Genomic DNA, 22,361 nt, shown 5'->3' with positions numbered 1-22,361 from the left:
GCGTCTGCTAAAGGACAGTCTCCCGTCCTGGTTTCCTGTTTACAGTATACGACAAGAAGGAGGCAGAATAATCGGTGCTAATTCTAAAAAACACACCATTCAGTCCCTCAAAGGCATGGAATTTGTAGTAAATCAGCCCTGCAGCAACACTGGCAAGCAGAGCTGACCCCCAACAAATGAAAATAATCAAAAGTAATTAGAGGCGTGCTGGACTGCTCCTCAGAGATCTGTGCTGGAGAATAAACATGCCTTAGTGTGCAGAAACTCTGCAAAGACCTATGTCTGAGCTGTTAGGTGCCCTGACCTTGTCCATATAAAGATGTGATTTATGAAGTGCAGGGCATTGCGGCAAGGCTTCTGTCTTTTTCAAGAAAACTGTTTTACTGTGGCGGAATGTAACAGTCTCTCAGTTATATGCCTGTATCCAGGAGAGAGCTGAGAGCCATACTATATAACTCTACCTGGCAAGCAGAAACGCAATTTTCTAGGGGGAAAAAAATCAGCAAATGGACTACTTTGACTAGGAAAATATTAAAAGCAATTTGAATATCTCATCCTCTATAACCCAGAAGTAGGCTGGCATATCTATGTTATCTTTTAACTAATTTGTTTAAGCCTTCTAAACACGTGCTCGTCAACTGATATTTCCTACAAGATCAATGTAGTAACTATCAATATTACTCAATAGTCATTTCCAATATAATTCGTTTAAAATGTCTGGCAAACATCTCGAAAACTATTAATTCGTTTCAATTTGCCACCATAGTGCAGTGGGAGTTTGTCTCTTCCCACTCACCTTCTGGATTTATTTTATCGGCTCTTGTGATATCTCATGTAGAAATTAATATAAAAGAAAAGTTAAATGAGAAGAAACGGACTTTGACAATGTTTGACTGATTACTAGTCAAAGCTTTTTTTAAAAGAAATAATTGATTGTGTTAAATGCCGTAACCAGCCCACGACTCGGGCCCTAGATATAGATCAGAGCTTCGAAACTCCTCCATAAAATGTTCCTCCATTATTTTCACAAAGAAACAAGCTGATGAAATTGCAATACACACTTGAACCTGTGCAGAGTAACTGAATCAAATAAAACAGACCGGATAGGCCACATGAAATGATCGTCTTACTACAAGTCAAACGTCAATTTTTATTAGATGAAAGAACGACTGTCCGTTCAGCACATTGGACTCAAGAGGAGGATGAACGCCAGTCAGTCGCCCCTTCCAGAGGAACCCCCGGGTGACTGCAGAATGTATGTAGCGGTGAATCGCGACTGATAATATATACGAAATAAAACAAGTTCTTAATGATGTGTTGGAATGCACCCTGGGCACAGGGAAGCCATTAGCACAGCACATGTGAGAGGGTTTTGACCACCACAAGACCTTCTGTTTTAGTCCTGGTTAGTCTGTGAAAGTAACCCTTAAAAAGGTGTCCATTTACATCCTTGAGGGAGTATCTATCTTTGCGTAATACTAACTCCTTAATACTTTGAGTAAAAGATTGACTTCTTTTTAAGATAAACACATCTTTCACTTGGCTGCAATCAAAATGTTACGAGATGAACAAAACAATGTTGAGGAAACACTGCTGACCTTTTGTATTAAATCGCTGTGAACGTCGCTTCCTTGGATGGACTATTGTAAAAGTCCGCAAGCATGCTGATATGTGTTTTGCGTTGTCTAGTACATCAGCTATCACATCACATCCAGCTTCCATTACCAATAACTATGCCGGCTAAACTTATTGACCAGCTTCTTTCTTGGGGAGGTGGGATGGTCGCGATGTGTCTTTTTATTTTGGTGGGGGCCCGTTGTAGAACTGTGTGTGTGTGTGTGGGGGGGGGGGGGAGGGATTGGGATTGGGATTGGGATTGGGATAGGGAAAGGAAAGGCGATCTTGAGTTTTTTAACTGCAATTTAAATTACAGGTTGAACGAGAAATCCTGTTTTACCTTAAAGGCCTTCAGGTAAAATGGCAGGAATGGTGCCCAGAGCTCTGTGTTTAATTGAACCAGGCACTCTTCAGATAAATACGAATCTTCTGACTATAATTAATCCATTAAATCTCTCACACGTCCTGAAATGTTACTGTTTCAACATTAGATAGGCAGTGTTCTTTTAAACAATAGTTTAACCCAGCCACTGTTTCCACTTCGAAAAGGGTTGCAAGCCTTTTCTTGATGGGGAAAATCGCTTAACTAGTTCGTCTAATGTGCGAAGTGTAAATACCAGATCTTGTGTTTTGCAGGTGTTAACGGGCTGGGGCTCTGTAAATTGGTCCCAATCATTCAATTCAGAACCAGCGATTGTTTATATAAACTTCATGATGTGTAACGTTGGACACAAATGCGGTTTCACTGTTGCAGTGCATCAAAAATTCTTAAACTGATCTGCAGAAATGATACTGTGGACTGTGCAGCTGTCTGATCTCCTATCGTATTGACAAATACCAATAATCTTTAAAAATTCGTCTATTCTTCGCAAAGCAAGTGGGTGGATGGGAAATCAGAAGACATAAATACACTGATTCGCTATTTCTTCCTGCATTCTGAGGATTGCTAATATGAAGGGCTTCTAGAAAGTTCTTAAAGCGAAATCTCCATCCGAGATGATGGGGTTCAGGAGGCAGAACCTGGGACCGGGATACCTTTGGTTGTAATTAGCACAGTGAGACTGCATTGTCGCAGATAAAAACATTCCAGCACTAATATACTCAATTGACAACGGACTGATTAAGCTAATTTACACATTCGACATCTGAAACTGAAGTGTAATACCTTAACTTTATAAATATATTTTCGTAATCATTGTGTGATCAAAGGTTAGCAGTTTCGTTCCAGGAGGCAGAAGGGCTCATGAGAATTGCAGTGAAAATACCCAAGTCCTAGTTTTCTTGTCTCTAGAAGCCAAATATTATAACTAAATTGATTAGTGCAGTTGATGAGTATGGAAGTTTTTAAACCGGTTTTGTAAATGTAGTTTTCGCCATTATACCGCAAAATTGTGTGCAGTATTTTCCATTTGTCTGAAGGGATGTGAAGCAGAGCCTTCATACCATAATTAGGGTTATTGTTAATCCCAGGGACAGATTTTAGATGTGTCTGGGCTGTTTGCAGAAACTGTTGAACTAATGCATAATACGGCGGATACCTAACAATATCATTTGCAACAGTAAATCTCATCTGCATCTAATTTACATAAATGTACTAATTAGACCACATGAGCTGCTGTTTCAAGGAAAAACTTCAACGCATCCAATCCTCTCCCTGGGTTTTGACCAGTTTTTGAAAAAAAATCAACGGGTCGTCGCTCTACGAGCATTTGAATAACTATTAAAGGAAAATATGTATCAGGATTGTTTCCTCTTTAATACTTTCTAGGAACATGGTAGACAAAGTAATATCGTGGACTCAAAGTGGCACCGTTTCCCTTTGGTAGGCGCTATATGTTGATTGTGTCCATTTGGTATAGAGTCACCAGTGCAAGAAACTGGTGTGAAAAGCTGATGCCACACACACTATTTTGAATATCTCTCGCCTTGTGTTTCCCATTCCGGCAGAGCTAAGCATTAGTTTTGGTTTAAAATCTCTCTTGGCCTTGAATTGCAATTTGGTTAAAAGCTGGCATTTTTTTCTACAAGTTATAATTAAAATGTTTCAGCTAAGAGCTAAACCAGTAAAGTGATGCAGCACTTCACAGTTTCATTACGAATACATATCTAATAGTGCTTTAACTGGATATAACCCTGCCGTATTTAAATGTACATTGGAACGTTGGATATGTCGAAGCCAGTCTTTCGTCCAATCCAAAAGCCCCGACAGAGAAGTTCCCGGACTTCATCCGTGAATTTAAATCGATATCCAACCCAACTAAATGTCTGAGCAGGTAAAATACTGAATCAAGGACTAGGACCCGCAACGAGTGATTGAAGAAGACTAGTATCTATATTTAAAAGGCTTCCCCACGTGGAGCAATAAACAGATCACTGATACCAACCTCCCAACGGCCTTCTCCAAGTCCAGAACCCTTTTGAAGTCAAAACAAGCGATTAGCGAAATTTGTCCTTCTGTGCGTTTTGACACTGATCGGGGGAAGTGAAACCGAAATCACTGCAGGGATTAGGGGAATGACAAAGAAAGAGAAATCTCAGAGAAAGAAAACCTTAAAAATTTTCAAAAACTACACTCAAATAATAAGGATTCAAATGCTTGAATAAAGGTCCCGGGAAAAAAAAACTTGCTCTGGTTTCCGATTTGGTTTCCCATTGAACGCAGCGATTGGTCCCAGTTCCTGAGCTCGGTGTCTCCTGTTTAATCAGAGAAGGTGTCGTTTTAATGAAGCGAACGGAGAAACGTTGATGAAGTATAACCGTGGAGAGTTCTGGTAATTGTGAGAGTGATTAATGGCAATCAAATCACACCGACACTACAAACGAGGCCAACAAATATCTTGGAAAAGAATCGTAAAAATACAAGCAAACACGGGAGATCCTGTCACAGTAACTGGAGGAATAATGTCACAATATTGACAGAACGTAAACATGATTCCAGACAAATGGAGCACTTTCTGCCTTAAATCGATTTAATTTAATCTGATTTTTTTAAACAGCCACAAATTGAAACGTTTGGAATGAAAACGAGAAAATAAAGTGCAACCCTATTAAGTATTTTCCCCCTTTGTATCCACATTCTTAACCAGTTGGATAAACAAACGGTTCCGGGCAAGCGAAGAGAATTTAAAGAGATGTAGACAGCTTCGCGAAGTTGTTTATCTTTAAAGCAATTATTCAATGTTACAATCTAATTAACAACCTTTTCCTCTCTTTTTGAATATTTTAAATTAAAATATCGCCCCGATTCCCGATTCAGACATATGTATTTGAGATTCATAGTTCTATTCAAACTTATGTCTCCCACAGTAATCTGCGCATTATTCACCATGTAACATGCGGGCAATTAAATGTAGATCCTGCGGGTTGGAATTCTCTCCAGCAGCCCCTGCGAATTGGAGATCGCTTCCTCTTGACTGGAGCTCCGGGGTTGGAGTGAGATCCAAAGTGTTTGATAAATTGAATCAACTAGATAGAAAAAAAAACCGTAACTCTCCCGGCAGTACACTTTGGATTCAGGAAAACTGTTTGTACAGTCCGTCATAAATGGTATTTAAAACAAGATCTTTTACCGAGGCAGCAGAACCCCAGCGACCGGTGTCTGACTGGCACCAACAGATCCCATTAATTAAACTTCGGTACACATGTAAATAATTAGAACAAAAAGACGGTCATATAATAGTCCTTAACTTTTGCACACATGCAGATATAATTGCCCATACACCCTTAAATGCAATATCAGCATTTCGGCGTCTCCAGCCTTACAAAACCGATAATGCATATTACCTATTATTTATAATTTCATTTTAAAAAGGGAAACGAATCAAATGTTGCCCTTATTCTAACCTTAATAAAGTAAATGTTATTTTAACTTTATTAATGAATAAGTTTTGACGTTATGCAAATATTATTAAATGTATTGACCCCTCAAGATTTTTCATCTAACTCGTGACGGACCTTAATGGATGTCGTGACTGTGACCCGTCAATACCATCAAAGTACAACTTCAGATTGGAGGCGGCCGTCTGAATACAGAACGGCCAGCAGTCTCTGAATCGCCGCTTAAATTCGTCCATTATCACTGTCAACCTCTTGTAAAACCTTGCATTGTGTTTTCATAGGAACGTTTCTAATGCACCGTGTCAATGAGTGTAAGGAAAGCGCGCGGTCTTGTCAATTGGCACTGGGAGGGTTACTGATGTTAGGATCTCCGCAGGAGCTGCAGGTCGCTGCTTTCCTCCCCGACTCTGATTAACAAATCATCTCTTTGCATGACGAATGAAAAAATGTCCTCTTGTGGCGAAGTGGGGAAATTTGTGAGAAAACAGGGCGCTTTTAGATCCTTTTCTGATAGAACTGGAACGTCTGACACAAACCACCCGTTGGGGGTGCGTGAAACTAATATGGAATCTTGGTCGGGATGAGAAGACACGATCAGTCTCACGAGGCCCAGGTTGTGTCATATTACAGGTTCGGGTGGCTGGACCCACTCACCAAGTCCACGGCTCAGGTGGCTACTGATGTCAAGAGTTTATCAAATCCGACACAAATATCAAAGTCGAAATGAAGTGGCCGAAATTAAGAGTATGACTTTTCAGACTCCAGATGAGAATTCAATACACTAGCATCCCTCTCGTAATCACATCTAAGATGCTCAACAGATAGGTACAAAGGTAGAGTCACAAACACTACACAGTCTCAGATACACTGTACACAGGTATATCCCACTGAAATATGCACATGTGGCGTAGGGTTGCGAAAAACACATGCCATAATTCCAGGGAACCATCGCTTGAGGTAGCTAACAGGTCAGTGGCGGCAAATATACCCACATTTCACTAAACAGCTTTAAACCCAGCGTGATTGTGATTTACATAATCATCTTTATGTAATGAGCGAATAAAAGGAAGCAATGGATCTGATCAAATACAATGTCTTTAGCAAGACGTGTATTGATGTAGTGGCATTCCCATTCTCTCTGCTGCACTGCCGGCTGCTTGCTGATGGTTCGGAATGTGTAGTTTGTTGACGGCGTCTTTTTTCAGTCGAAAGGAAGTGAGAGCAGGTTCTCTGCCTTTGTCGTTTAAAATCACTTCACCTCTCCGGCGTTTCATTTACATTACTTTGCGTGGTTCTGGCCGACTAGCTATTGGGAGGATATTGTTACCTTTGAGAGAACACAAAGGTTTATTTTCTACTGGCACTCATTTATTTCGATTCTGGGGAGCTGGTACCCGCCAGGTGCATTTACTGTGGGTGATCCACGGGGGAAGAACAGGTAGAGTTCATGGGATGAGCAAAGTGAGACCAACTCATAGACCTGTTTCCCAGAAATCAGACGGTCCCCTGGAACAGGATCTGACGACTGTTGGGATTAAAATTGATTTTTTCAGGATTTCTTAAATTTAAATTGCGGAGAGAGTTTATTGTGAGCGTGGATGTATTTTCTTGAGGATGGGGAGAGATGAGTGCATTTTTGTGGTGTTGAGGATTATGGAGGAAATTAATTATCCACACTGTTTCAAGCAAACTCTTCACCGATGTCAGGAAGGGAAATGCCAGAGATGTGTTAAAATTGCAACTGTGAATACAATTCCAATGAATGTAAATCAAGATGCTTAATAAAGATTCAGAGAATAGCAGTCATCAAGCAGGACTGGGACGAGATTAGGAGTAAAGACTAAAGACATAATCAAGGGTGCCAGGTTTTTGAAATGCTCCAGCTGCTCAGACTTCTGATCCAGATAAGAGTTCGAATCCCTCCATGGCAGCTGGGGAACTGAAATTCAAGTTGAGTCAAAGAGTCACGGAGTTGTACATCAAGGAAACGGGCCCTTCCGCCCACCACGTCCATGCTGACCGTTTTGCCCATCTATACTCATCCCATTTGCCCACACAAGGACCGCACTTCAGTAATTAAGTAAATCCACAATTGAAGAAAAGCCGATGGTAACCATGGTTGGACTGACAAAAAAACTAATGCCACTAATTCAGGGAAGGGAATGTGACAGCTCTATGTGACTTCAGCAAAGTCTGTCCCTGAATGACCCAGTAAGCTTCGAAGGTTTCGAGTAAAGAGGGATGACGGAGCAGGTGAAGGCATTTGAATAAAGACGTCCAGCATACCAAATTGGAGAGGATGGCAGGGGAAATCCCACAGAACTATGGGCCCAAATGAGCAAAATTAGGAATAGCGAAGAAGCTGAGAAATTGGGCATAACACTTTTACCTGAGGCATAATAGATTCAAGGAGTGTTATTAAGGAAGATCAGTGATGCGGAGAATGAAAAGGGGGATAAGGAAATAATTGACCAATGGCGAGAAGGTGATATTCACCGTTGCTACTTCCACCCCTCTCCTCCCACACAATAATAGCTCCCTTTTTCAACTTTACATCTCTCTCATGCCTTTAATTCCTCTGACTCAGATCATTAACTCACCATTTGTCCTAGACTCCATCAACTGCTTCAGCACAATTCCCTCTGGGACATCCCCTCTTGACCATTCACTATATCTTTTAAGAATTTTCTGAAAACCCACCTTTAAGCCATGCCTTCTATTGCTCCTCCTAATCTCTCCTTTCAGCTTTTAGTCTATTATACAATACACCACAGAAGGAGGCGATTTGGCCCATCTGGCTCATGCCAGAGAAAAACCCCATACCCTGTAGCCGCTCTCCCCATTTCAACGTACCTTTGCAACGTACTCTCTCTCTCTCTCCCTCTCTTTCTCACACACACACAGATGCCCATCAACTTCCCCTGATTTATGGCTCGGTATCGATTCATTTATTTCAGTCCTGTCAAGCGTCTCGGGACATTGCCTATCTTAAAACTACTGTATTTATGTTTGTCACTCTCCAAAAAAAAATGGTTTTCAGGACTACTGGCCTTTTCCTGTTCTGAAATTCTCTGGTATTCTTGCATATTTTCAGGAAATGTCTGCCAAGACGTTGTTTAAAGAGGAAAGCTCTTATTTAAAAAAAATCCCAGTTCATTTTAAAAGGGAGATGGCACATGTCAATATGACATTTTGTACAAAAGAAATTACTTCAGTGTTATTTATATTATTTGTAGAGTGGGCTCAAAGGGCCAAATACGTCATTTTCCCCTTAAGTATGCATTTCATTATGTTTTGAAAATCTATGTCTTTAAGAATGTCAGTATTATTATTGTTAGTGTGCAAAGTTTAAACGCTAATTTCTCATGCGTTGGTATTTGCATATCTCTATTTGTGATTTAAAATAAAATCCGTTGCATGCGTCTAGGAACATTTGGGAGTTTGCTTCAATAAGAGTTTGCGAATGTGTGTGTGCGTGTTTGTGTGTGTGTGTTTATTCTGTGTATGCCTATGCACGAGAGAGACCGGCTATTTATTCCTGTATTTGTTGTTATGTATTTTATTTCTGATCTATTTGTACTGCGTGACTCTATGTATTCTACTCCATCGTTAGTCTGTCCCTCTGTGAAATGTGAAACTATTTCAGATGTTGAAGTAAAATCAGCAACTTAAGAGGCATGACGTGATATGAGATTCTCAATGGATTGACGTTAAGAACAACTCAAATAGGCCCCATGGACAATTGGTATGCTTGGCAAATTTAGTTTTGTGCATTTGGTTGTCAGGAAAGAAGTCCGTTTTTGGTGGCTATTATTTAAATGTATTCAATATTGAGTCAATAGTTGGGTACGATGACTGAGGTGGTATATCCTGCAGTGTATTGTATTAACTGCCCCGGGCCAGTGCAACTGCTCCGGAAGAGTGCAATAAAGTGCCCATGTCACTGTGAAAATGTCTGTGTGTTTATATGTTTGGGTTTGTGCCTGTATTTCAGTAGTTTTTCTTCACAGTTTCCTAAAACCACAGGGAGTTAAAATGGACTTGGGCGGTAAAGCAGCACTGGCAACAGTCTGTTTTCAGCGAATCCATATTCCGCTCAGTTGAAATCAGTGGAAAAGAAAATCAAATGGAGTGTCAGCTTGGCTGCCAGTTTGCTGTTGTACATTGTATACTAATGCCCACTGTAGTGCTCACCCTGCCCTTGAATCTTACAGAGTACAGTTTGACCAATCTACTCCACCTAGTCATTCGCAATGCATGAACCTCAAGAGTGAGTGCCAACGGCCTGTTTACTGCAGAGAACACCATACTCTGCATCAAACTTTCTTGCTTAGCTTTGATACGACCATGTTTTCCTTTTATGGGTTACCACCACGTAATAACCAGGATTCGGAGCTCCTTATCCCCAGTCAGAGACCTCGAAGTAAAATGTGGTGCCGAGTTTGAGATCTGGGCGCATGGTTACACAGGGCAACGTCTTTATCCAGTAGGCCTTTACAACAGAATGCGAGCGGATGTCTCCTCGGGGATTGTGTTTTTCTTAGTAAGCGTATGAGTTTCCCTGTGCATGTTTGTGGGCGTGTTTCTGTCCGGGCGAATATGTCCACGCATCTATCTGAGCGTGTGTGCAAGTGTGTGTAAATTACTTTATATAAATGTGAATGTCCATAAGTCTGTCTGTGGAAGTGATTCTGAATCTGTGTGTGTTCTCTGTGCCTGTAACTGCACGTCTGGTTCGCAAAAGAACGAGAGTGTGTATCCCTTTATAGTGAGGTGCAGATGTAATAATACAACCTTGACAATTATCTTTCGGCAAGAAAATTCAGTTTGTGATTAATCATTGTCCATTTAAATCTTCCAGACCACTGCCCCTTTAAAAGTTGCCTCAGGACCGACTTATTTTCATTAACACGACAGCACATTATAAGTTATTAATAAGTCGTTTCCTCGTTTTCTATGATTATTCCGCCAAATGCGAGATGTCACAGCCAATTGTCCAGTAACCCCTCGACTACTTGGTCTCATCGTCAAGTGACCCTGGGTTATTGTTAACTATTCTTAAATTACATTTGGGTAGAGCAGCTTTCTGGATCCCAGCGTTGGACAGGGGACTAATGAGAGGCGACCGAAAGTTATGAGGTTTTCCCCAAACACAGTTAAAACGACAGCGGTTTAGAGTAATGCGGTGATGAGTCGATTGGCTATGTGCAAAAACAAACGGCATTTTGGCTAAAATGGAAAACTAATGTCAGATCATCTGACTATCGATTGCGATTGCCATCTGCTGGTTGCTTTCTGACATTGACGCGCCGTGAAACCCAGTCCAGCTCCCAGTCTAGCTCCCAGTCTCAGCCTTATCAATAGAAAGCTAATTTGCCCAGGACGTGCTCCTGATACTCGACGCTTTTGTTTACACAGCAACATTTCCTGCTTTTCAGAGAACTGTGCTCTTTCTTTAAAAAAAAACCCAGCTCTATATCAGAAAAGCTGAACAACTCCACAGAATAGTAATCAGTTTCCCAGCTCACTGCTGCTTCTATTTAACACACAATGCATCATAAAACAAATCCCTCATCCTGACAGGAAGAAAATAGAACAGCTCATAGGTCCAGCTTGCCCAATTTATTGCTAAATTAAAAAGCTCCAACAATGGACATCTTGAGGAACGACAGGAAACTGGCGGTCAGCAACCGGGGCTCAGTGAAGGTTCTCAGCACTGCGAGGCTATGGGAATCTCTAGCCAGGTTTTGGTGCTATTTACAAAGGAGTCCCGGAGTTTTTTCCGGCAATACCTGGCGTCGCAGTTAAAGTCACACGTCAGTAATTTCACACACAGCAAAACAAAAACACATTTCAACGTGAAAATATAATAAAGAACAGTTTCTCGGTTCGCACAGCAGACGCACGCTGAATCCTTCGCAATGTCCGAAGGAGCGATTTAGTTAAAGTAATAAAAGTAAATTCGGCGTGCTCTTTGGGGGTACTTTAGCACGGCTTATGTTATCCCTGTATGAGGGTCCTCGGGGCAGAAAAGTTACTAACCTCGCGGAAGTTAACACCAAAACACAAGGTGCAGCACACATCAGTAGGCACTTGGAAGTCTCTCCTACGTTCATATTATGAATGACCATAGGATAAAACTGTGACTGTGTCTTCCTTTTATAAAAAAGTGTGATGGAAGCTTTTTTAAAGTGCTAGCTGGAAAGTGCCCACACTCTCTCTTTATTCCTTCACCACCAGAGTATCTCTCATTAAATGTTTAACACCAGTCGGAGCAGGTTTTGGAAAGTGGATAATACTTCGTTGTAGCCATTGTTGAAAGAAGTCCTCATACTTTAAACAAAAGCAATGAAAAGTATCATTTATTTCACTAAATGATATGAAGGCAATGTTATAAATGCCTCTCGGGGGTCAGCATCAGAAAGATACTTTCACCTGAAGACCTGGGGTAGCAGAGTGAGGGAGGGATTCTGGACTTGGAGAGAACGGGGAAGGTAACCAAGCGGAGAAAGGCCTCGACGTCTCAGCACCTTATGAAATGTTGAACAAGTCAATTAGCAGATAGTTGGACGTTCTCCCCCGGGGCCACCAGAATGAAGGAATTGGAATATCGTCAGTGCGGATAAACTCAAGAGGCAGGCAGGAATGCCACGGACACTGACTGATCAGTTTGTTCATGGGAAATCCTTTTCCTATTTGCGACCTCTGATCTGTTCTTCCTGCTTTTCCTGAAATGAGTTTCTTTTCTGACGAGGAGCCTTTATATGAATGTGATCACTGAGAGTGTGGATCTCTATGTGAATCTCTGAGTGCATGCATTTCTCTGTGCTTGAATATGTTTGTGTGTTTGTAAGTACCCGTTGAAGTTAACTTAACAATACTCGTTTAAGGGTATGTATATGTAATATTTAATATGTGTGGATAAAATCACTTCCAGTGCAACAGTAATTCACCTTAAAGGGACGGGGGGGGGGGGTCATTTAGATTTTTAGACCACGTCGTATTCAATTGTTTTACGCGTATTTATCGTATGGAAAAGTTCTTTAACAATTAGCAATTTTTCAACCGAAAACCATCCGCCTCAACGCTTTCCTCATCACCCCTATAGCGAAGAGTTTGCAAAACTATTTTGCGTCAAAGCGATGATGATATGTTCCCGGGGGGTAACAGGAGACTAGCCCCCAGCCTGTCCTAACCTCTTCACTTCGGCAGCTCTCGTTCGGCGAGTTTTCCAAGGCAGTCTGGCCAAAGTTACATCAGTGGGAACGGATCCCATTTATTGTTGAATAAAAACACGTCGAATTGTGCAAAAAGATAAGGGCAGCGGTGCCTATTAACAGTCTGTGCAATCCGGCTTCAGGCAACCGAATTGTTATCTCCCGGAGAAAGACCTCTTCACATGATGAGACCTTTTAAGTAAAAGTGGGAATCGAGATGGTTCTGTGTGGGCAGAGATCCGATTTCAGCAAGTGATTTATAGAAACACGAGCCTTTTGGAGATGAAGTGTCGGGAGCGGGAGGACTTCTTGGGAGAAAATAATCATAAGACAAAGTAAAATACATCTCCGTGAAATTGTTGTTTGAGCTATCACGTGGATATTTTGCTTATAAAACGTGTATCTAAAACAACTGCCATCATTAAATACAAACGTTTTGAAAAATTCAGTGTGTACATTTAACTCACTTTCGTTTCTAAGCAAACTTTAATCCCAAGTGTAACAGTTCTTTATTGTAAATAGGCTACACATTCGTAAGTTGTCAAATTGGGCCTGTTTTTTTTTTCTTTTCTGATTAGTTATTGATCTTCATTGTGTTAACAGGAGGTACCGAGCAGTTAACTCGATAATGCTTTGCCGGTTAGACTGCGGCCGCAGCAGCGTGGGGTTTGCCAGTTCTGGCTAATGTTGGTTACTGATAGGCGTGTTATTAAGTCGGAGCTTTCATTGCATCCTTACTTCCAGCCTAAGGTAATGCAATCGAGAGAGAGAGAGAGAGAGAGAGAGAGAGAGAGCGAGAGAGAGAGGACGCTGTCTCTTTAAATCCAGCCCATGTTCGCCGGTCACCGGGTTACTGTCTTTTTAATGAGCTCTCCAGGAGATCTCTCTCCAATAACGACCTTTCGCTGACCTCGGCGATCGAGGACGCTTCTGACACTTCATCAGAGGGAGAAGCAAGGAAGAGACAGACAGAGAGACAGGGAAAGGAAAGGGAAAGGGCGCTTTCGGTCCAGGGGAAGCCGCGTGTTTGCATGGATCTGCTCCTTTACTCACCCGGGAGCAGGTCCAGAGGCTGAGCAGCGGTTCTGCACCCGCCGCCCTCCCACCCCCCTCTCCCCAATTCAACCACTACCCCCTCCCTCCCCTTACCCCAGCCGAGCGGGTCAGGACGGGGATCGACCATCCCCACAGGAGTTGCTGCCCTCCCCGAAGTCCCACCCTGTGATTCTTCACAACTTGATGGCCTTGACCGAGCTGAGCAAATAAACTAACCCGGGAGTGTTAGAGAGAGAGAGAGAGAGAGAGAGAGACTGGGCTCAACCCCCGTAACGAGGGCCGGCTGGGAGAGGGAGGGAGGGAGGGGGGGGGTGGGGGGAGAGATCAGCCGGGAGGAAAGCCCCTGGGCGGTCGCACCAACTGGATTTGGATTTTTTTGTTAACGGCAGTTGAAGCAGCGTGGTGGCTGTTTGCAACGACTGAGCGTCCCGTCCCGTCCCGTCCCGTCCTGAAGGTAAGCAAGCTGCCCCCCAACACCCCCGGCCGGCTGTGGGTTGCAGCCTTTGCCCTCGCCCCACTGCTGGCTGTCTTCAACCCCTCTCTCTCTCTCTCCCTCTTTCTCTGTCTCTCTCTCTCTCTCTCTGTGCTCCCTGCAGGTAAATGGCTGGGTTACCCGTCTCGTTCACTGCTAACCAGCCGACAAGCTCGGAGAAAGTTGCTCTTTAAGTTTACTGCTCAAACTTAGATTTCGCCGCCTATCCAGTGTTATCAAACCATCGCTCTCCCCCTAAACACACACACACACGGGCACCTCCCGGTATCACCGTGGCCCAGGCCGGTGGAAAAGACTTCGGTAGCACGGGGCACTCGCGACAGGGGAACTGGAGCCCTCGACACCGCGAACTCCCTGAAGCCTGGGAGCCCCTTAACAGCCTCCTCCCCTTCAAACAAAACGTTCACCGCACCAGTGCAGAAATAAAGTACATCAATGCATAATTCCCGCGGGTTCTTGCCGCATTACTGGAACATTTGACTGCCCTTGTCCACTCGCCCTGAAGACGGAGCACCGGATCTGGAATGGGATCTTGCTCTTCATGAAACCAGGGGCAGATCTGCAGCCGGAACAGAAATATATTTTGTTTTAGATCGCTTTCTAATCGAGGTCTTTTTCCAATAATTGGGTTTAAGCCGGCACCTGCAGAACGTGCCGCGCTTTTGAGCGAGTCTGTTCCCCAGAACCAGCGGGAGAGGGAGTTTCGGATGGCACCGGCTGGCGCAGTCGGAGTGCCTTTGGGTCCCGGTTTCTGCTACTCTCTCTTTGTTAACTATATCTAATTATTAAGAAGAGGGGACAGGCGGATAAGCACGATCTTCAGCAGGGCAAAACCTTTCCAATTTCATTCCTCCCCGTGTATACCCTAAGTCACTGAGAATCTAGTTGGTACAGATGTGCATAACCTCGCTCCAGGTGTTTACCAACATGACTTATATACATGTAGGACAAACAGAATAGTGTGTCTTCGCCTTCAATGTGTGATAATCAAAGTTTTATAATGCTCTAGAAGCACAAGGAGGGTATATAATTTCTCTATATAGCTTAAAATATACATGTTTAATATTAATAGATTATAAAATATTTGGGAAAAGCGCGACTCAAAACTCCTTCTCTGGCCGGCGATAGCTTTCCCCGCCATCTGTATATCGGGAAAGTAAGGTGAGCGCAGTCTGTTCCACCGAACGCCGAGCGTGTTACAGGCCGCGATTATTTTATCCACAAACTGACTTTGAACGGCTGCAGTTTCTGGATTTCTACAGCTGCCCTCGTTTTATATAATTTCCATGAACTGTGAAGTGATCGGCGCAATTGAGGAAAGAGGAGGCCGTTTACTCAGTTAAGATTAATCTAACAGCACCTTACAATACAGTAGTGTGTCCCTGAAAGTTATTGCAAGTTAATGACCTGGAGCAGCTCCCGTAGAGGCTGTCTGATTTGCATGTTATAGTGCTTGAAGGTTAAGTAAACAGAGACTAGCCTCTTAACCTTCAGTCGTTACTAGATAAAACCAGTTCCTCCAAAGAAATGCAAATATATTCTATGAAAATAATATTTCGAGGGAAGGAGATGTTTTAAATGAAGTAGCTGTCTCAACTAATTGCATTGCTTAATCATTGATGGGCTCAGGATCCTTTCGATTTCGATTTTCTCGGTTTTAATAATTGCTCCTCTTCTAGTGTCCTAATTTGGAAGTGTGTTATTTGTAGTTTTGAAGTGTATTTTGCTGTTAATAGTCTTCTAAATTTCAATGAAATACCTGAGCGTTTAATTGCCTTGCCCTCATCCAAGTATCGGTGGGGTCATTGCGTGCAAACCCATTTAAACTTACTTGACACATCATTTGACATTCCGATCGTCCCAATTTTTATTAAAATGTGTGGGTGTTTTCAGTGTAGATGATAACGAATCGTTTTCACAATTCAAACACACAGCTCTCATTGTTTGCAGTTGCCACCTCTTGATATTTACAATATCTCAAACCAGATTCGCAGATAGATCGTGATAGTTGCATGGTTTTGGAGGTTACATATTATAAGTGATTTTGTTCAATAACTGTCTCCTTTGAATATGTAAAGAGTAGCTATTAATATTATATCATTTTAAATGATAAATATTGCCCACTGGGTGGATGGAGACACAACAGTTAACAGCAGGCATATGTTTTGTACTTTTTATACTGTGGAGAGCTACAGTAAATGTATAGGTGTGTTCCCTTGCCCCTTGTGACTAATGTATGCACAAAGGTATAATGTGCAAATGACAAAGTAACAAACATTACTGTTGATATCAAGATTAGTTTTCCCCATGTAAAATTATTGTCCAATACAAAAGAAACCTTCATTTTTATAATGTTTCATTATTAGTTTGTTTCTGCTTTAACCCCACTAAATAATTCAGGTATATTTTGTTTATTGTTATTTAATCTAATTAATGTAATAATGGTGATGAAAGCCATTGGCACAATATCAACCTTTTATGCATCTCTGTGGATAGACATAGCAATAAAATATTTGTGCCAACCTACCATTATCATCATGTTTTCAGTGAATCTTGCATATTTTCCAGTGGATGTTCAGACAATCAAACATCTGTTCATGTGAAGTTAGTGCTGAAGTTAATCTTTTGATTGAACCATTTAAAAAATCACAATGACTACATAGTCGTTATAAACGGTTGATGCATAGAGATGAAACCTTTACATCATAGATGTTGACTTCTTGAGGGAAATGAAGGGGAGGGAGGTCGTGACCCTACAAAATAAAAGTCAGGGTTATATTCTGCCCTAAGGGAAAGAGGTGAATTATGATTCCTTTTCCACTCCTCTCTAATCATCGAAAAATGTGTACAAAATGTCGACCTACCTCCAAAAATGCATTTAGTTAAAGGGATTAATTATATGTCCTCTGTTAAGATTGCCTACCATAGCAACATGTATGTGTTTATGTGCACATGTATGAGAGAGCCACTTTTTGAAGTAACTATGTGGGAGGTACATAGTTTATTTCTGGCTTCCTTTGTGACTCAGTCTATATTGATTTTATCTCAACATTTTTCTTCCAGGTTTTGGACGAGTTAGGCAATGTAAAGTTCTGCATCGATGCCAGTCAGCCTGATATAGGGAGCTGGCTCAAATACATCAGATTCGGACGGAGCTATGATCACAACCTAGTCGCATGCCAGATAAATGATCAGGTATGTTGAAAATACTTGTTTGACTTTATCACTTGGGGTTTCAAAGGCCTGTGTCTATTGCAAAGCTTTGAGGAGAACATAGGATTAGAAACTGATAGCAAAGCTACTGTAGATCCTTATGTCCTGTTTGCTCTTGTGTTAAGTGGCACAAGGCAGATGTTAAGCACAGATTACATGCATTTTTTCTCACAGACTCGCAATTGGTTTTCTTGTTGTTGTCCAATGTTGTCATCTCTTGTCTGTTTGTTGTTTTATGATTCCTGTTTGAAGAGGCACAAATCATTGTAACTGCCTTCCCTTCACAGAAGCTGCTCAGACCTCATTGCATGTAAATTGTCAGTGGAAGGAAACAATAGATATTAGCAAAGCACTTAACAGCCAAAGCTAAGTTACAGAACCTCACATTTTAAAGGGAGCTAAATGACACAGATTTAAAAATATGCTTATATACTGTCCAATTATTTAAGCTACACGAATGCAGTTACTTTAGTAATACAAACAGAATTTTATATATGGCCAGCAGAAAATGGGATGAAATGTAAAGATTACATTGGAAAGAATTTATATTAATTCTAATTGCCTTTCTCATCCTGCAAATACAGGAGGTTAGATCACTCCCTGATACTTATTAATGGTCCTGTCCACATATTTTATGTTTAGATCTGTTAATCAGTTATTTAATATCAAAAGGTGACACAGTGAAGTTCCCACCCAGTGACACCAGGGATTTTCCTATCCATGTGCAATGTCACGGCAGGGAATTTGTACACAGCACATTGAAGGACAATTTTGTTTTGAATCTGTGTAAATGACAGATCAGGGCTCAATGCCTGTTAGCAAGAATAGGAGTGATGGGAGAGTGGGACTCAGTACAAGTTAGGTTTACTGAAGTTTTGAATGAATTGGATTTTAGAACGAATGAATGGACGGGAAGTGTTGCTGTACTTGAGTCAAGAGGTCTCAAACTCATGAGTGAGGATTTAAGTGGCAAGTGATTAAGTTATGGGTGGACTTGGACGTGGAATCAGGCTTTACTTGTGATGGAGTGGATGTGGGAGCAAAAGATTGGGATGTAATTGCAACAGAATTAATGAATAGTTTGTTTCAGCCAGAGGCAGTGATCGGGAGGGGGATGGAGTTGGTAAGGAGGTTATTGGGTGTGTTACAAATGGTGAAGATGAGGCTTAACTGGAGGAAATTCTGGTTCAACCAAGCCTGAAATGAGGAAAATCAGCCTGAGTGCACAGAGCCAGTGGAATGATTGAGAGGTTGAGGTTAAATAGAGAATGAACTGTGGTTATATTGAAACAGATCTCCTATTCTTGCTATGGCGACACCAAAGGGCTGCAAGTAGATGGGACAGAGGAGTGGGAACTCCAGAACTTGTGGATGGTACAGAGGTGGGAAGTGAAGTTATTGGTAGAGTGATTCTGTGAGCAATTGATCAGTAAAAGTGGAAATAAGTGAGACAGGTTCCTCCCAGTCATAATCACAGAAAACAGCACCTGTGATTTTGTCCTTCTCCTTGATGTAGCAGAGTGGATTAAAAATCTGATCATCATTGCTTTGTGAAAATAGACTTCGATGTAGGAAGAAAACAAAGGTCAGAGATGATAGGAAAGCAAAATATTGCAGACCTGGAATGCTGATGTAAAAGCAGAAAACTCTGGAAATACTCATGAGGTCAGGCAGCATCTGTGGGGAGAGAAACAGAGTCAGCGTTTCAGTTTTGCAAGGGGAGATGGGCGGAGATTGGAATTTGTAAGAAAAGGCGATAATGGTTGTCATAACAGCACTGTTCATTGTGTGCAGAGATTGATTATAAACAATCACAGTTCATCAGGTTTCACCATGTGTAAAGTCATTTTGTTTGTGTTGTTATTCAGTCAATAGAAAGAGTTAACAATAGAATCACAACATGTCTTAAAGGGACATCTTCCACTAAGGATTACCACAATGACACCTTTGAAAAGGACGAGGGACTGTAGCTGAGAAAAGGGAATCTTTCTGAATACAAAATATACCGCTGCAGATGCTAGAAATCTAAAATAATGTCAGAAACGCCTGCAAATACTAAGCAAGGCACAGATATGGCCTGAATTGCTGGACCATTCAGAATTATTAGCTGAAGAGAAGACCAGGTGACAAAACTGGGCTAACAGCTAAGTGGGAGCGGATTTGAGAGTAAGTGACCGATCCTGTAATTAAGGTTGGAGTGGGCCATATGTAATAGAAAATAGGCAAACCAGATGTTCTAGCAGGATATTAAGAAAATCAGGAATGGTACAAACTGAAGAAAATAACAAAATAATAGAAGATACAAAAATGTCACTGGCAAAATAAACAAAGCATTTTGTAGTTTATGCGTAAAGCACACTTCAGCTTCAACTATTTAATTATAGTCAAGTCCATGTCCAGGAGGCCATGGATCTATTGCTTTGCACTATTAATTTGCACAGTATGCTTTATGTGGGAGTGACATTGAAAATTGGATTCAGAAATGATAATAAGTACAATTTTCATTTAGCTGCATTACATATGGTATTTTTTTTCTCCTGAAAATGTATCTTAATTCATTGTGAGATCTGCTTGTTCTTATTCTGATTGGTTTTCATTCTAAACTGTTGATTCTATTTTATTACAGTAATGTAATTACTGATGGCTTTGTTGGTAAATCAGGCTAAGTACAGAGTGATGGTTGACCTGATAGATGGATGAATAAAACTGACCTGAAATTGATCACTGGAGAAAGGGGCAGGATCTGGGAGAATGGGAGTTAATAATGCTGGAATTCTCAGCCTGGATTTCCTAATCATGTATTTTTTTCAGATGAGGATAATAACCTTCTTGTATCACTGGATATTTCTTGTACATTTGTTTTGTTAAGTAGTAGAATATAATTACCACATTCAATGTATATGGAGTGAGATTGCATCATATGATGATTACATAGGCTAACCCTTACATTAAAGGAGTGGACAAAGGAATTTCATTCAAAAGTCTTCATGCATTTGTATGTTAATATAGCACAGTATGGCTTCACCCTTTAAAGAGGGAGTCTTGACATCAGGTCTCTTTTAAAAGAGGGAATTTTGCAATGATTCCTATTAATCCTGACAACGACTCTTTATCCTCAGCAGTTTATTAATAAACAGAAGCTTTGAAATTACCATGTATAAATAGTAGCATGAGAATGGTTAATTTGTTGGTATTGAATTCCACTGTTTCATATTCTAATGAAAATGTAAATCTGTTAATTCTAAGTGGGTTATATAAATAGCAGTCAAGGGAATTTCCTATGAATCCCCTAAGCATTCTTATGCAAATATTTGCACAATGTATTTCAAGGCCAGAGATCTCACACACATACAAGCACAAAACACATGCTTAGGCCCAGGGCTTCCCAGGGTTTCCACTAGGTTGAATGTGTTCTCTGAGTAATAAAATAAGCCACAGCATTGCAAAAGATTGCACAATTTTAAGCACGAATTTCTTTTAGTTCAAATCCAGTTTCTGCAATAATCTACCCTAGTCTTAAAACTAAAATCATGATGGAGCATGGCCTTGCCCATAAACATGGGCAATTTCTTGAACCAGATTATTGACCGCAGCAAGTAAATGCTAACTGTGCCTATTTGTGGGTCTTCCAGGAAGATCTTAAAATGAAGCTTCTTTTGTGAGTGCAAGGAAAATAAAAATATGTTTTGAAGGCTTTTGAGTAAACATAATTTACATATAATTTTCTGGGAAACTGGCCACTGTAACCAGCAAATGATTCTGTAAAAATTCTGTAAAAATTTTAAAGTCTTTTCAGTTATTTGAAACCAGTTTACTTGCAGACAGTGAATGAGACAATCTCATTAAAAACATTTCCTTCTATAACTGAACCTATTTTCAGTTGAATTAATCAAAATCATAAATATATAAAATAACGCTCTTTAAGCAAAATCATCTAAAAATAAATCATTGCTGGGTTATCCTAGTTCCTAGTAGATATAATATTTAGTGATACGTAAATGCCTTTGTGAAACCTTGAGGGAAAATAAATCCAAACTTAGCATGATTTTGAATGCAGATTGTTCCTGGATCACCAAATGCACCAGTTGCAGAAACTTCATAACCTGAGGAATATGGAAGAGGTATGAATCATGAATCACTATGAATCATCTAGAATCTGGCTCACTTTATTACTGAGTCTTGTACTAATTGTTTATGAAAGAAATTAGTCCAGTGATACATTTTTCATCCAGTTTTTCAGTAGAGGTCAGCATCTTTGATACAAAGAGACTAATATTGAAATAGTGGAGAAAACACTATTCCATAAGAGGAATTCCATAAATGCATTATAATTGTCCGTATGTATATCCAACAATTTTACCCTTTTATATTTCTGCAAGGAATTTTTGAAGGGAGAAGTTGAAGTGTTATCAGTTTTTAGAGCAACCATAAGGTTATTGTGTAGACCTCTTTCCCAGATAGGAATGTCCCTTTTTTCTGCTTCTCGCTATTTGCAGGTGATTGTCACTCAGTCAGACAATTATTTTCATACTCTATTAACAGTCCTTTAAATGATACTTATTACTCATATGTGTGGACTAATGCTTTAATCTAACACTGAATCTGACCAGACTATCCTCTAGACAGTTTTGCTTTTTGTTTGCATTGTTTATACTGTTATCTTGAATTCTTCTGGGGGTGGTCAAAAACAGCTTATCCACACCTCTCACATTCTGCTAATGAAATGCACTGGGGAATTGTTGACAAGATAAAAGACACTTTCATGACTGTCTGGTAATGTCCAAGCAGTTTCTTTTTACTGCATCATCATTGGAAAAGCACTAATTAGCCAAACCCCCAAATTCAATTTTAGACCAATTCAGACTACTAGTCAAAGACAATATAAAGGTTATTTGGAGACACAAGAAACTCTGCAGATGCTGGAATCT

The 22,361-nt window shown here is 40.8% G+C and overlaps 1 protein-coding gene across 8 annotated transcripts in view; it reads left to right on the top strand.

The window, feature by feature from the left end:
- Positions 1 to 22,361, top strand: part of mecom (MDS1 and EVI1 complex locus) — a 358,144-nt gene that overhangs the window by 239,417 nt on the left and 96,366 nt on the right. For 4 of the 8 annotated variants that reach the window (XM_052018367.1, XM_052018373.1, XM_052018366.1 and 1 more), the window contains exons 1-2: positions 12,262 to 12,303; positions 17,284 to 17,415. In XM_052018367.1, the coding sequence (XP_051874327.1) occupies positions 12,268 to 12,303; positions 17,284 to 17,415 (168 nt within the window). In that variant the 5' untranslated portion in view covers positions 12,262 to 12,267. Of the gene's footprint in view, positions 1 to 12,261; positions 12,304 to 14,082; positions 14,182 to 17,283; positions 17,416 to 22,361 lie in introns of those variants that run through there. The other 4 variants (XM_052018370.1, XM_052018369.1, XM_052018371.1 and 1 more) reach the window with 2 other exon arrangements.

Source organism: Pristis pectinata, chromosome 6 (genome assembly GCF_009764475.1).
Source record: "Pristis pectinata isolate sPriPec2 chromosome 6, sPriPec2.1.pri, whole genome shotgun sequence".
Lineage (NCBI taxonomy): Eukaryota > Metazoa > Chordata > Chondrichthyes > Rhinopristiformes > Pristidae > Pristis > Pristis pectinata.
This window is presented reverse-complemented; position numbering and strand designations above follow the sequence as displayed.